We start from the raw sequence: 15,057 nt of genomic DNA, 5'->3' as shown, positions 1-15,057 counted from the left end.
GTGGGGACACCGTGTGAGGAGGTGACTTTTGAATAATGGAGTTGAACCACGGTGAGTGTCTGGGGAGCTGTGAGTGCAAAGGCCCTGGGGTAGATGAGACCGGAGGCCCCGCCCCCTCGGCTGTTTGCAGGGACCCCCGTTTCCTAGCCCTGACCCCTTTCCCTGGGGACTCACGCTGCCTGGGGGTACACCTGGGCCACGCGGCTGCAGTCGTAGATGGTGAAGTTGGCCGAGACGGTGTTGCGCCCGTTGACCCTCAGGGCCATCTCCAGGGTCACGTGGTCTGCAGGGGACCAGGGGAGCCAGGGAGAGACATGGGGGAGGGGTCTCGGCTCACACCAGAGGCTGTGACTTTAGGGTCCCTGTCACCTGCAGGTGAGAGCCCACCATTCTGCCCCCCAAAAACCGCTGTGAGGACCCCCGTGGGCTCACCCTGGTGGGCGGGGAAGGGCGGGAACTGTCTCCTGGGCAGCAGGTTGCAGTAGGCGATCTGGTGGCCGTAGGCGGGGCCGGGGACCCGGGCCACTGTGCGGATGTCCTTTCCGTAGTCACAGGCCATCTGCATGCCACTGAGGCTGGGCAGGCTGCCCGAGATCTGCAGGATCATGCCCTGGGGGAAGGGGCCGCAGTTTGGGGGGGGCCTCGGCTGCCCCCTGACCGCCCGGCTCCCTCCCAAGGGCCGCAGCCATTGGAGGCTGGGGCAGGAGGATCACAAGGTTGAGGCCAGCCTCAGCAACTCAGTGAGGCCCTGTCTCAAAATTAAAAATAAATAGGGCCGGGGACGTGGCTCAGTGGTGAAGCCCTCACAGAGGTCCCTGAGAACAGGCCTGGCAGGACCCTGAGCCTGGGCCGGAGTCCCCTCCCGGGCCCAGGTCCCCACCATGATGCACACTGGCCTCTTTTTGGGAAGGAGAAATGTCCCCGTCGAGTGGGGACCTGGTGGAGGGAGAGGCAGGCAGGTGGGCCTCCCTCCTCGTCCTCCCCTGGCTCCACCTGCGGCTCCAGAACCTGCCCCCGTCCTTCAAGCCCCGGGTCCCCTGCACTCGGTGACCTTGAGCGAGTCATTTGACCTCTGCTGGCCCCAGGGCTGGGGACAGCCGGGTTCCTGTCACTTCCCCGTGATGTGCCTCCAAGTCCCTGGGGCACCCTGGGCAGGGCCTCCCCATCTCTGGCAGTGGCTGCGGGGCCCAGGGACGCTCCCCATCTGTGTCCCCAGGCTGGAGGGTGACATGGGGACTCACTGGGTACTCGCGGCGCACGTCGATCTCCGCGGGAAGAACGGTCATGGCCGGGCAGCGGCCGGGCCCCTCGCTGGTGCTGGTCCAGAAGTGCGGCTGGGTGGCGTTGGCACAGTCCTGCTGCAGCGTGCACCTGGGGTGGCACTGCAGGGTCAGGTCCCCAATGCCACCAGGGAGGTGGCCTTCCCCGGGGGTGCCCGCCCTGCCCGCTCACCTGGTCTCCAGGGCGCACCAGCCGCAGTAGGCGTCGGCCGCACCCAGGCAGGCTGCGCAGGTGACATGGACGTCGCAGGCCGCCACCTTGACTCGGGCCATCTGGAGGCAGAGGCCAGCTCAGGGAGGCTGCCGGCCTCTCCCTGTGGGGAGGCTGGGCGAACTGAGGCTGGGGTGGGGGGACACAGGGAGGCCAGGCCGCCCTGCAGAGGTGACATCCCATGGCCTGGGGCCCCTCGAGTGGGACTTACCTGGTGGGACGTCATCAGATACAGGTACCCGGGGTCAGCGGGGTCAAACTGCATGACGGGGTGCACGGGCTCCCCGTAAGCCACCGTCACCACCCTCCTGCTCACCACCTGCATGCTCTCGTTCAGGTTGACCTGCGGGGACGTGGCTGTCAGGCGAGGCTGTCACAGGGGGACCTCAATCCCTGGGGACCTGGCCCAGGCAGGGCTGGGGACTCGGCACCCGCTCCTGTCTCAGGTCACCGTCACTCAGGGGAGGGGGTGGCTCAGCAGGACCCCCACTAGGAACCCAGCCAGGCTTTCCCTCCCCCCACCTAAGGTTTCTAGAACATTCTCTGGGAGGATGTTTGGGACTCGGCCAAGAACAAGGGCTTTGGAAGGTACCGATGTCCACCCTGAGCAAGTGGCCTGTCATAGAGGGTGGGGGACAGGATCCAAGGCTCTAGGACTCTCTGTGTCCCCTGGGAGGCTGAGGCAGGAGGATCCCAAGTTGGAGGCCAGCCTCCGCCATTAAGTGAGCCCTAAGCAATTTAGCGAGATCCTATTTCAAAATAAAAAGTAAAAAAGGGCTGAGGGTGGGGTCCTGAGGTTCAGCGCCCCTGGCGCCCCTCAAACACATGAATTCTTTGTAATTTATAAAGGGTGAGGTACATGGGAGAACAAGGAGGTTGAGGCTGGACCCGTGGAGGCCAGGTGTACACAATGGGCCTCCCCAGCCCAGCCCTCGGGCGCCTCCCCCCTCCACCCGGTCCCTACCTTGAGGAGCCGGCCATTGACCGTGCCCAGGAAGACCACGGTGTAATTGTTGGCGCTGGCCACGGCCACAGACGTGAGCCCCGGAGCCCGGAACACGGGCGAGGACTTGAGGGGCTGCAGGATGGACAGGGGGTGCTGCAGGTGGGCGGCGCCACAGTCCAGCTGCTCTGGCTGGAGCTGGAAGAGAGACGGCAGCTCAGACCTCAGCTCAGTGTCTGGCTCCTGCTGGATGGCCCTAGCTCCAGGCCTGGCCTTGACCTTGACCTTGGTGTGGGTCCTGGAGCTGATCCAGGGACTGATGTTTCAGGTACCCAAGACGCAGGGGGCCGTGCAGGGGAGGCCAGGAGGGATGGCAAGGGAAGAAGGTCCTCCTGACTTTTAAGAGGCTGCAGAGGGTCCAGCCCACTGGGGAGGCTGAGGCAGGAGGATCTCAAATTGGAGGCCAGCCTCAGCAGCTTAGTGAGACCCTGTCTCAAATTAAAAAGGGCCAGGAGTGTGGCTCAGGGGTTAAGCGCCCCTGGGTTCAAATAATACACGTGTCACCATGACAAGGTAATGGCAGGCCACCTTTGTAGGGAACTGTGTCAGGGCCCCACTAAATTGCTGAGGCTGGCTTTGAACTCGTGATCCTCCTGCCTCAGCCTCCAGAGCCAATGGGATTACTGATGTGCGCCACTGCCCCGGGCTAAAGAGATTTTTGGAACTTTACTTGTGTGATCTTTTTTACAGGCCTAAGTCACGAATGGTATGCCCAGATGTTTTCTTTTCTTTTCTTTTCTTTTTTTTTGCACAAAACCTCAGCTAATTTTCCAAAAGAAAATAATCAGTAGTGACTCCTTCTGTCCTGGGGCAAACCCACAGTGTTCATGCCTGAGGCTGCTCCCAGGGTGTCCCTGGGAGCCCAGAGATAGGGTGGGGCTGGGGTGACCTGGGGCAAAACCCAGGACTAATGATCTTCCAGAGGACAGCTGTGGGTGACCTGAGTAAGTCACTTTGCTTTTCTGAGCCTCGGTTTATTCGACTATAAAATGGGCTCATCTACTAGGACCCCACCAGGTCGTGGATGGAGCAAGATCGTTCCTTGTACAGTGCTCCCATGGTAACCTCCTGGAAACCGTTAGTGACCCTGTTGTGCTTCAGATGTGATCGTTGCTCATATTATTCTTACTAAATATAATTGGGGGCTGGGGTTGTGGCTCAGTGATAGAGGGCTTGCCCACCCAGCATGAGGCCCCCGACTTCCGTCCCCCGTCGGCTTAAGCAAAAACAAGCCAGGCGCGGTGGTGCGTGTCTGTCATCCCAGCGACTTGGGAGGCTGAGGCAGGAGGATCACAAAGTGGGAGGCCAGCCTCAACCACTCAGCGAGGCTCTAAGCAACTCCGTGAGACCCTGTCTCTAAATAAAAATAAAAATAAATAAAAAGGGCTGGGGGTGTGTGGCTCAGTGGTCAGGATCCCCAGGTCCAATCCCCCGTCGTCCCCCCCCACCAACAGGAACACCATGTCATCCCTCATCTCTGTCACTTGCACCTTAGAACCCAAGTCTGCCTCCTCGGGGTCTTTGTCCTGGCTATTCCCTGAGAGCCATGCTTCAGCCTGTCCCTCCCATTTATGGGGGGGACTCATTCCATGTCCCCCAGTGAATGTCTGAAGCTGCGTACCTGCGCAGAGCCCTGGGTGGACTGTGTCCTGTGATACAGTGTCATTCACAAACCCAGGAAGAGATCCACGGTGACTAAGAATGGATCAACGACACCAAAATAGTCTGATAAAAGTGACAGGAGCGCGGTGCTCACTCACAAAAACCCCATTGTGCGGTGGATCTTAGCAACCTGACGGCGCATGACACCTTTTCCTTTCCTTATTAAGAAACTTTACCATTTCCACTTCAAAAGAGCCCGTCCCAGCCTCTCGGCACTGCTGAAGGGTCTGCACCTCCCTGACTCTTATTAACTAAAATATTATTAACTGAGATAACAGTCACGGGAACATCAGCACCAAGACACTGTGACATTCATCGCATCTGATCACCCAACCTGGCACTGAGTGCCTACCGGGAGGGTAGTGTATACAGCATGGACACTCTGAGTGCCTACCGGGAGGGTAGTGTATACAGTGTGGACACGCTGTGTGCCTTGCAGGAGGGTAGTGTATACAGCATGGATAATGCTGTGTGCCTACTGGGAGGGTAGTATATACAGCGTGGACACTCTGAGTGCCTTCCAGGAGGGTAGTGCATACAGCATGGACACGCTGGACAAAGCAGTGATTCACACATCCCAGGCCCAAGGTCTCCTCCCGGTCCTCAGAACGGCCGGTGATTTAAAATTGATGAACTGTTCAATTCTGGAACTTTCCATTTTCTATTTTGGGGACCTCATCGGACCATGGGGTAACTGAAACGGTTGAAAATAAAAACCACGGACAAGGCTCTTTCTCAACCTCTCTCTTCAGCCTCCACCCCGGCCTGACTTCATCCTGTGTGTGTCCAAGTTGGGGACCAGCCCTGGAAAGTGGGTGCTCTCCCTCTCCCCAGGCTGGGACCCCTCTCCCAACCCCCTTATCCTGCAGGGAAGAGGTGAAGTGGGCCGAGCCAGGCCCTGCTCCCAGCTCGGGGTGACTTGGGGGCCACAGCAGGGGAGGGGAAGGGGCAGGCACAGGCTGGGAACCGGCTCTCGCCGCCCGCCTTGACGTTCACAAGCCATTAATTCTGCACCGAAGGAATTTTCTAAAAAGCCTTTTCCCCCAACTTTTTTTTTTCTTTATCCTAAAAATAAAATCTTAAAAAAAAAAAAAAAATTTTTTTTCTCTTTTTTTTTTTTTTTTTTAAAGGAGAAGTCAGCCATCGGAGGCTCCCAGTGATCTGTGCTCGGAGAGGAAGCGGGTGGCCTCTCTGCCCCGGGAGATCTGCAGGCTGCAAAGGGTTCAGAAGAGGAAGTTGGGATAAGGGACCCCCCACCCCAGGCAGGCAGGAAAGGCCTCCAGGAAGGGACACAGGGGACTTGGAGACCCAGCGGCCTCCATCAGTGAGTGTGGCCTCTGCTGAACGTGGTCCTTGGGGAAACTGAGCCCTCAGGCCCCCCAAGTCCCCCTGCTGACCCCATCCCACTGCCTGAGATTCCTGCCCCAGCACGGCCCTGCCTTCACGTCCCCCTCCCTGACAGCAGGAGCCAGCCTGGACTGTCCCCACAGCCCCCAAAGTTCCAGGAAGATCCAATCTGAAAGCACCAGCCTTCCTCTGCAGCCCACAAGCCCAGCTGGGCACCGTCCCGGGGATCAGGCCCCCGCCCTCCAGCCTGGCACCTGGGGGGGACCTTTGTGATTCCTCTCTGGCCAAGGACTCAGTCTCAGTCTCAGTTCCTCCCTCGGCCCTGCCCTGGGCTCCACAGTTGGAGTTCCTCAAACTGCCAAGCTGTTCCCTCGGGCAGCCAGTGTCCTTCCCAAACGTCCAAGCCATCCGGGGTGGAGACTGTGCTCCCTGGGGTGCCTACTTATCAAGGGAGGGGGGAAAAAAAGACCCTAATTTTGACTAAAGTGTGAATGACTACATCCAGCCGTTTGCTTTCAGAGCAGAGGGACTGAGAGCCACGCCGCTAGGTGCAAGAGGATCCAAGGAAAAAAAAAACACGCCTACTGTGCGCCAAGCAACCCAGGAGGGGCCCGTGAGGAGCCCCAGCAAGCTTGTCTGGGTTCCCCTAAGAACCTTAGTTTCTTCTTCTCTAAAATGGGGTCAAGGCCGTGGCCACGGGCCTCAGCTCTTTCCTGCGAGCAGGATGGGCCTCCCTCTCGAGCGGGCGGCCTCCTGGGGCCTCCGCTCAGCTCTGCCCTCTCTCCCATTAAAACGCTGACATTATTGATTTCCTGAGCAACTGTAATCGTGTTGATTTTCTCTCCCCAGGAAGCCGGCCCGAGGAAGAGGCTCCCGGCCCGGACTCTGTGGGCCTCACATCCTGCCCACAGACCCCAGCAAGCCTCAGCCCCCCGCTCCCGGGCACTCAGAGAGGATGAGGCCGGGCGGTGGGTGCTGTGGCAGCTGTGGGCACTGTGCCCAGCGGTCCCTTCCCCTTGCTGGGGCGTTAGGGGGTTGGCTTTGGGGTGCCAGGCCTCAAGGGGGGCTTGGTGCTCTGCACCCTCAAAGCTTCCCAAATCTGGGCCCTTTGCATCTCCCCTTCTCAGTGGCCCCAGAGGAGATTTTTTTTTCTTTATTTTCTGCAGAGCTGCGGATCGAACCCAGGGCCTTGTCTGTCACTTGGGCCACCATCCACCACTGAGCCCCAGCCCCAAAGGAGGGAGCATTTTATTTTATTTTATTTGTACAAGGGATGGAAGCCGGGGGAGCTCTAGCACGGAGCTACACTCCCAGCCCCTTTTTTTTATCTTCTATTTTGAGACAGGGTCTCACTTCGTGGTTGAGGCCGGCCTCCAACTTGCCATCCTCCTGCCTCAGCCTCCCCGGTAGCCGGGATTCTAAGCCTGCGCCACCGCACCTGGCCCGAAAGGAGGTATGAAAAGTGCAGATGACTAAAAGTGGCATGAGGTCCTGGGAAAGGGGGAGGACGTTTGTGGAATAAACTTGGAGTGTGGCTGAGGGTGTTGTTCGGATGCTGGTTTCTGAGTTTGCACAAATGTTTCATGGGAAAGTGAGATGTTAGCCACAGAGGACTCTGGGGGAAGGGTACACAGGGACTCTCTGGACGGTCAGTCGTTGGAGCTTTCCTGTAAATGTAAGATTATTTCATAAGAAAAAAGTTATTTAAAAAAAAAAGAAGAAGCGGGCGTGGTGGCGCACATCTGTCATCCCAGCGGCTTGGGAGGCCGAGGCAGGAGGATCATGAGTTCGAGGCCAGCCTCAGCAACTCTGCAAGATCTTGTCTCAAAATAAAAAAAATAAAAAGGGCTGGGGGTGTGGCTCTGTGGTCGAGTGCCCCTGAGTTCAGTCCCTGTCAGAGCAGCTGCCACACGGGACCCTGGACAGGATCCTGCCCAAGGTGGCCTTTCACACTGAGCCCTGGAGGCTCTCAATAAATGTTCCCAATTAGCTGCGAGGCCCGGTGTCCCCGAGGAGCCAGGCCCTCCCAGCAGCCCAGGGCAGGCAGGCGGGTGGGGGACAGCTGAGGATCCATCTTGGAGGCCCCCAAAAGCATCCACCAACGCTCGGCCCGTCAACAGCAACGTAGCGCTCATTCGCACAGAGACGTGCAGTGACTTGTTCAGAGACACACAGCCTCGTCCAAACCTCCCATGCCGACAGGCTGGCTCCAGAGCCCTGGTCCTCAAGTGACCACCCGCCCCACACTCAGCTCCGTAAGAGCTGGAAAGGCCCTGGGTTGGAAGATACAGAAATGGAGGCCCATCAGGAGGCAGGAGCTTCTGGAGACCTCCAAACACAGAGGCTGGGCAGAGGCCAGGGAGAGGCCCCGGGTGCCAAGGTTATCAGCCGTCCCTGCCAGCGGCTCGGCCTCCTCTTCAAGGCCGCCCTCTCCCCCCCACCTCCCCGCCACCCCATTATTTACCGATCAGAGCAGAAAGTGCTGTGATCATGGCCCCCTGGGGCCTCCCGGGCCTGGTAATGGAGTCCGCGGCCGCCAGCCTCCGCCAGCGCGTGATTTATGATGTTTCAGGGTAAAGGACAGTGGACGGGGTGGGACGGCCACATGGATCGTGGCTCAGGGCAGGGGGACCGGTGCCCCAGATCCAGGCAGAGGCTGAGTTTGGTTCCATCGAGGCCCAAACCCGGGTCTCAGAAACATGGAAATGGAGGCCACACACCCAGGGTCACCGGGCTCCAGTTACACGAGGCTGGCACCCCAAGACATTCCGGGCCTGTCCCCACTGTGTCCTCCTGTCCCCACGAGCCTCCCCAGGGCCCTACAGACCGCAGGACAGGGTCTGGGTCCCGGCTCCCCGGCTCCCTCCAACGTCCCCACCTCCAGGAAGCCCTCCTGGTGGCCCTGGGTGAAGTTGGTCCCCTGGCCGTCCTGGGTCAAAGTGTGATCTGTCCCTTTTTGGGGACTGTCATGGAGAAAAGCCAAGCTCTCCATACTCCGCACTCAGAAGAATCCCCGCTACAGGTCTCAGGAGCAGCCCGGCTCCTCCCCAGGGCTTTTCCCAGGTCCCCTCCTCTGGGCCACACCCTTCTGGAGGTGACAACTACAGGCTCTACACACAGACATCCCTCTGCCGCCCCCTTTTGCTCGCTGTGTGACCCCAGACAAGTCACTGAACCTCTCTGGGCCTCTTCACTTCCCCTTCTCTAGACTGGAGCTCACCCTCGCCCTGTTCGGTTTCTGGGGTTGTCAAGTCTGTGCAGAGGGCGCTTCCGGTCCACCCCACAGTCTAACTCGGATCCTCCTGAAAAACAGCAGTCACCAGGCCCCGCAAAGCAGACTTGGCGGAGGGTGATGGTGCAGGGGCTGGCGGCCACAGTCTCTGCTGAATGTCCCCGGGCCACCCCCCACTCTTCCCATTTTACAGGTGGACAAATACAGGCCCAGAGAGGCTAAGCGACCCGCTCCAAGCCCCAGTCAGGAGCTGCGGAGGTGGATTGGACTCTGGGGGGTTGGGCGAGGTCCCCAAGACCCAGCTGTCACCACCCCTGGGCCTGCCTGGGTCCAGAAGGCCTTTGCTGTGGGAGTCTCGAGGGTGGTGACCGGTCCTCCGTCCAACCCGCCCTGGACACGAGATCATGCTCCGGGGCAGAGGGTCAGTCCAGCCCCAGTGTCCAGCATGGCCCTGGCTGGCTTGAAAGTCCCCACCCTGATGTCCATATTGAAAGGGACTCGTCACCTCATCCATCAAATGCCCTTTGGACCTGAAGGGCCTTGGCCTCTGCAGATGTCCCAGTTGGCCTCACCTACTCGGTCTACCTGAGGCCCGCCTGGAGGCCCGATCACAGGGACCGTGAGTGTTGGCACAGTGTGTCACCCTGAACCTGGGACCAGAGCTGCAGCATCCCCACCCTTTTTATTTTATTTTGAGACACGGTTTTGCTAACCTGTGGAGGCTGGCCTCCCATTTGCGATCCTCCTGCCTCAGCCTCCTGAGCTGCTGGGATGACAGGCAGGTGGCCACCTCACCTGGAGAGTTAAGGGACAGTAACCACTCCCGATCCGTCTCTTCAGGCTACAAGGTCATGTCCCCAACCCTTCTCCTCAATCCCACCAAGGGTCTCTGCTTGCTTGCTCTTGGCCACGGGGAGCTCACTCCCAGCCCCCAGCCTAGCTCCAAAATAAAGCCCATTTTGAAAAGTCCTCTCCCCGGCCACCCCCACCTGGCATTTTTGGACCCTAAATTGGTGCAAAAAATACCTTTCCTGATGCCACGCACATGGCCACCCACCACATGCCAGTTTGGAGTCAGTCTGGAGACGGTTCCCACCTTCACTATAAAAAGCCACCTTGGAAACGGAGCTGCCCGCCGGCTCTGGCTTTTGGATTTAAATAGACAAATAGGATGGTCACTCGGGTGACCAGGCCCAGCCAGGAAAGCCAGGCCACCCGGGCCTGGGAGGAACGGGATTGTGGGCCCCGGAAGCCCCAGAGCCGAGCCTGCCACCTGTCCTGCAAGGACACTGGAACCCCTCTGCCTTGGTGCCACCTCAGGCTGGGCTGGCCCACTGTGTCCCCAGCTGCAGCCCAGGGTCTACCCAGGGCCTGGCACATAGTAAGTGCTCAAGAAATACTTACAGGAGGATCAAGGGATGTCTTGTCTGGAAGGTGGTACCCCCAGTCCCCCTCCGCCCTCCGTGCAGCCACCCCACCTTCTCACCAGCCACCTGGGGACTTTCTAGAATATTAAAGGTCATTCGAGCACGCGGTGGTGCATGCCTGTCATCCTAGCAGCTCGGGAGGCTGAGGCAGGAGGATTGCAACTTAGAGGCCAGCTGCAAACTCGGGTGCGGGGCACTCAAATCTCTACACATATTATCTCATTTAATTCCCCACAGCAATCCTCGATTCTAAGGAGGAAGAAACCCAGAGGGCCATATCCCTCCTCTGCCTAAAACACTCTATGGCTCCCTATGGCCTGGATCAATCCAGCCTCCCAATCTGGCCTCCGGGCTCCTAGCAGCCCTTGGCTCTTTCTCTGTCCACCTGCTCGGAGGCCCTTGGTTCCTCCAGCCTCCTGGCCACATCCCGTCCCCAGGCCCTTTGGTAGGAGTTTCTCACTTCTCGTCCCCCTCCCCAGTTCCTGCAGGTGTGGCCCAAGTTCCTCTTGGTCATCTCTCCACCTTGGCCTTGACTCCATCTCCCCCCGGGGAAGCCCCCTCCGTCCACGTCCCCGCTTCATGGCACACAGCCCCCTCCACCTCCCTGCAATGTCAGTGAGGGCCGAAACAGAGTCCCCCAGGGGTCCCCGAGAGCACACAGGGACAGCATACAGCAGGGGCTTAATGAATGTTTTATGCCCGTATCCGTCTGGGGGAGCTACAGAACAAACCATGGGAGGTCAATGTGTGCTGACCAGGAGCGAGTCCAGCCTGTGCTCATCACACCCCGTGAGGTGACAGCAGCAGCAAAGGCAGCAGCAGGTGCCTGCAGAGGCCTGGCCACCCACTGAGGCCGGCCTCCAACTTGCGATCCTCCTGCCTCAGCCTCCTGAGCTGCTGGGATGACAGGCGTGGGCCACCGTGTCCCAGGCCTAAGACAACCCCTGGTGAGAAAGTTTGTTTTTTATCGAAACTGAAATTCAGGAAGATTACGTGGCTTGCCCAAGGTCACCCAGCTGGGAAAGGACAGAGTGGAATTTGAGTCGGGAGCAAAGTTTAAACTTTTAACCTGTAACTGGGGGTGACCTGGAAAAAATGTCATGGGCCACCTCTACCTGCCCTTGCTGGGGACCCAAGTCTGGGGTCTCGGGCACTTTTAGGGGATATGTCAAGGGCCACTGGCCTGTGGCCAGAGCCAGGCCCGGAGACACAGAGGGGGTGGCCCAGAAGGCCTTGGAGTAGGGAGGGGACCTTGGTCAGCTGCCCCTGGGGCCCTGTCCCCTGGAGAGGCCCTGCCCCCTAGGGAGTAGGAAGTCCAGCCTCTCTCAGAAGAGTGAGTCACTGCACCAGGCCAGGGAGGGGACAGGGGACCGTGAGAACCAGGACACTTCTTGCCAGTGCGGGAGGGGAGTCTGCCAAGGCCGGAGGGATCCACCAGTGGCCCCACACAGGGCTGGACCCTGCCCACGGAGGCCTGGGGGATGTCCCCAGCTCAGCCCGGCCAACAGGGCTTCCTGCCTCCTACGACCCAGAGATGGCCGCCTGGGGCCGGAGAGTGGGGGCCTTCTGAGTCCCAGCCCTGCACGGCCAGCCCTGAGCCCAGCAGGGTGTGGAGCAGCCCCCTAGGACAGTGTCCCCACTCACCCCCTGGGACCCTTAGCTTCACGGGGGCCCAGCAGGGAGGTGGCAGCCCCTGGGAGCCAAGCTGCAGAGAAGGAAACTGTTGACTCAAAGCCGCGCAGGGAAGGATGAATCTTGGGACATCCTTGTCACACAGCCCCGGGACCACAGAGAAGGGAAGGGGCAGGGCCCCAATGGGGGGGAGGGACTCCCAAATTTCCAGGAGGAGGAGTTCAGGGCTGGGGGACTTCAGAGTGTCTTTTAAAACGGGGATCCCCAGACTCGCCCCCCTAGACCCCTCTGTCGTCCCCACAATGTCAACACACACGCTAGGTCCCTAACCTGGCCTCCGTGCCACTGCCAGGCCCAGCCTCAGACATTTGGATCCCGTCCCTCTGTCCTCATTCAGAGCCCTAAGACCTTCAAATCCCTGTCCACCCGCTCCATTGTCCTGTCCCCTGAATCTGCCCACCCCAGCAACGAAACCTCCACACTAAGAGATCAGAGATCCTGTGTTCAAATCCCACCTCTGCCAGTTCCCAGCTGTGTGTTCTTGAGCAAGTTACTGAACCTCCCTGTGCCTGTTTTTTTTTCATCTGTAAAATGGGAATGAGACTAGAGGATCGTTGTGAAAACAAAGACAGCATGACACGTGATGGGCTTAGGAGCTCCTCCTGGAGTGGCACTGTTTACCCTGGTCTGCCATGCCTGGTCCATACTAGGTGTTCATTAAACATTTCTTAAATGAGTGAATTAAAAAGTAGTCTCAGGAGCAGACCTGTTAGCCAAACATGCAGCTTCCCCAGAGAACCAATGGGTTCCCCAAATACCAGCATCCTCTGCCACACACGTCCCACAGCCCGTCTTGCCCTGAGTCCTGCGGGCCCCTTGTAGGTGGCACACATCTGGTGCCCACGTCTGCCAAGGCTCAATGGTAAAGGCTCCCAGGGCCATGTCAGCACGCACCTCTGCTCAGGCACGCACCGGGGACCCTGCCCTCCAACCCGGCACCACGGGGCTGTGCGGGCACCTTTGGCTCTTTGCAGCGAGCGTCTGCGTATCCGTGGCCACCTGGGGCCCTCCCGGTGCAGGCACAGGGAGGTCCCGCACCTGTGACCCAGCACTCAATGCAGTCCCTGCGGGCTGCCCATGGGGGGGGGGCCGTTAAGGTCATCCGCAGTGGCCCCTCGGTGCACACCTGGATCTCCCCGTGCAGCCCCGGCTCCCGGCCCAGAGTGCACACCTGGATCCCCGCACACGCACATCTGGGCCTCGGCAAGGTCCCATCTGCGACCCGCTGCGCGCTCCCCGTTCGCAGGCTCCCCCTGCAGAGAGGCTCCCCGGCCGGCTCCCCGCGCCCCCGGCGCCCGGGCGTACCTGGATGTTGCGTTTGCTCTCGCAGGAGGGCCCGGTGCCCTGCACCACGCTGTCCAGCACGGCCACCACGTCGGGCGCGGGCTCCACGAAGCACGCGGTGCGAGCGGCGCGGATGGCGGCTTGCACGTCGGCGAAGCGGAAGGCGCAGAGCGCCGCCGGAGCCGCTCGGGCCGCGGGGGTCCCCTGGGGCCGCTCGAAGACGGCGAAGAGCAAGTCGCGCGCGGGGAACACGGACACCAGGCGACTGTAGAGGTCGCCGCGACCCGCGCCGCCCGCGCACTGCAAGCCCAACTGGATGTAGGACTCGGTGAGCTTCTTGGCGTCGCCCCCGGCGCCGCGGGGCAGGCAGATGCGCGCCAGCAGGCTCCGCGCCTGGCTCTCCTTGTCGCCCGCGCGCGCCTCGCTGTTGAGCGCCAGGTACGCGTAGGACGGCGCGGCCCGCGGCGGCTCGGCCGGGTGCAGGAAGGCGCGCACGAAGCCCAGCTTGTGCTGCTCCTTGGCGCCCTGCTTGATCTTGAGGATGTTGTCGTCGGACGGGTTGAGGTCGAAGGTGAAGAGCTTGGCCAGGTCGCCGCGCGCGTCCAGGGAGCGGATGGCGATCTCGGGCGTGTTCTCGAAGCGGTGGTCCTCCAGGCTGCGGTTGCGCGGGAAGTAGGCGCTGCCGTAGCCCGTGTACGTGGCGCCCACCAGCAGGCGGCTGCCCCCCGCGCCCGCGGCCGGCGGCAGCAGCAGCCCCACGGTGGACGCGTTGGGGTGGTTGGCCGCCACGTTGAGCATGCTGGGGAACACGGTGACCGGCTCGGCGGGCGGCGCGGCGGGCGGGAAGGGCACGGCCACCGCCGAGATGTTGCCCCGGCGCCGCAGCTGGCAGAAGCCCTGGTAGATGGAGCCGCACACGACCACCAGGCCCTGGCCCGGGTCCAGCTGCAGGATCTTGTTGTAGTTGTCGGTCAGGCGCCGCGGGTGCTCGCACGAGGCCTGCGGGAGCTGCGGGGCGTGACACAGCGGGCTGTCGGCCACCGGGCCCACGGCCGCCTCGGCCTCCAGGCTCAGGTTGGCCCCCGACAGCTGGTACAGGCGGTTCACGGCCGCCAGGTACACGGTGCCCGCCGCGCCGTCCAGGGCGAAGTTGTTGGTGGGCGTGGGCGACGGGAACCGGCGCTGGATCTCCAGGGCGCCGACCCGCGCCGCCCCCAGGAGCAGCAGCAGCAGCAGCGGCGGCGGCGGCGGCGGCCGGGACAGCGGGCACCTCTGGGGGACCGGGCGCGGCGGGGCGCCGAGTGGCGGGCGCGGCGGCAGGGGGCTGGCCGCGGCGGCCCGGGCGCTAAGGGGTGCGCCGCCCGCGGCGCGACGAGCCATCCAGGCGTGCGCGGGCTGCGCGGCGCGGCGAGTGCATGGGGCGCGGCGCGGCCGGGAGCCGGGAGCCCGGAGGCGGCAGGAGGCGGGGGGCGGGCCCGGGCCGCGAGGCGCTTCCTGCCCGCGCCAGCCGCCCCCGGCCCCGGCGCCCCGGCCCGGCTCAGCAGCGCGGCACAGCCCGGGGGCGGGCCCGCGCCGACCACGCCCACGCCCCGCCCCAGCGCTCGCCACGCCCCGCCCCGCGCTCGCCCCGCCCACGCCCCGCCCGAGCGCTCGCCACGCCCCCGTCGGCGCGGCCGCCCCGCCCCGCCCCGCCCTGCCCCGGGCTGTCGGAGGGTCGCGCCGCCCGCGACCTCCGGGACCTCGGCGACGCGCCTCGCCCGGGTCGCCGGCCCCTCGCGCTCCTCCCTCCCGGCCCGTGTCGCCGGCGCTTCTCGCCCTCCCTGTCTGGGTCTCTGTCCCCACTTCTCGCTCCGAGCGCGCGTCTCCGTCCCCCACCCCGGACTCCCCGCGGGCGGAGTGTCGCCTCCTCTCAGTTCCCG

The 15,057-nt window shown here is 61.8% G+C and overlaps 1 protein-coding gene across 1 annotated transcript in view; it reads right to left on the bottom strand.

Moving 5' to 3' along the window:
- The window catches only part of Plxnd1 (plexin D1), a 34,923-nt gene extending 20,405 nt beyond the window's left edge, over positions 1-14,518 (bottom strand). The window contains exons 1-7 of the mRNA XM_046425489.2: positions 13,160-14,518; positions 2,456-2,632; positions 1,703-1,834; positions 1,453-1,553; positions 1,242-1,371; positions 433-610; positions 175-283 (exon numbers count right to left, since the gene is read on the bottom strand). Of these exons, the coding sequence (XP_046281445.1) occupies positions 175-283; positions 433-610; positions 1,242-1,371; positions 1,453-1,553; positions 1,703-1,834; positions 2,456-2,632; positions 13,160-14,518 (2,186 nt within the window). The remainder of the gene's footprint in view (positions 1-174; positions 284-432; positions 611-1,241; positions 1,372-1,452; positions 1,554-1,702; positions 1,835-2,455; positions 2,633-13,159) is intronic.
- Between the last annotated feature and the right edge of the window lie 539 nt (positions 14,519-15,057).

This window comes from Marmota monax, unplaced genomic scaffold (genome assembly GCF_021218885.2).
Source record: "Marmota monax isolate L192 unplaced genomic scaffold, Marmota_monax_Labrador192_F-V1.1 WCK01_AAM20220418_F8-fsc00028, whole genome shotgun sequence".
NCBI classification, from domain to species: Eukaryota; Metazoa; Chordata; class Mammalia; order Rodentia; family Sciuridae; genus Marmota; species Marmota monax.
Note: the sequence above shows the minus strand (reverse complement) of the source record. Positions and strands in the feature narration are given on the sequence as shown.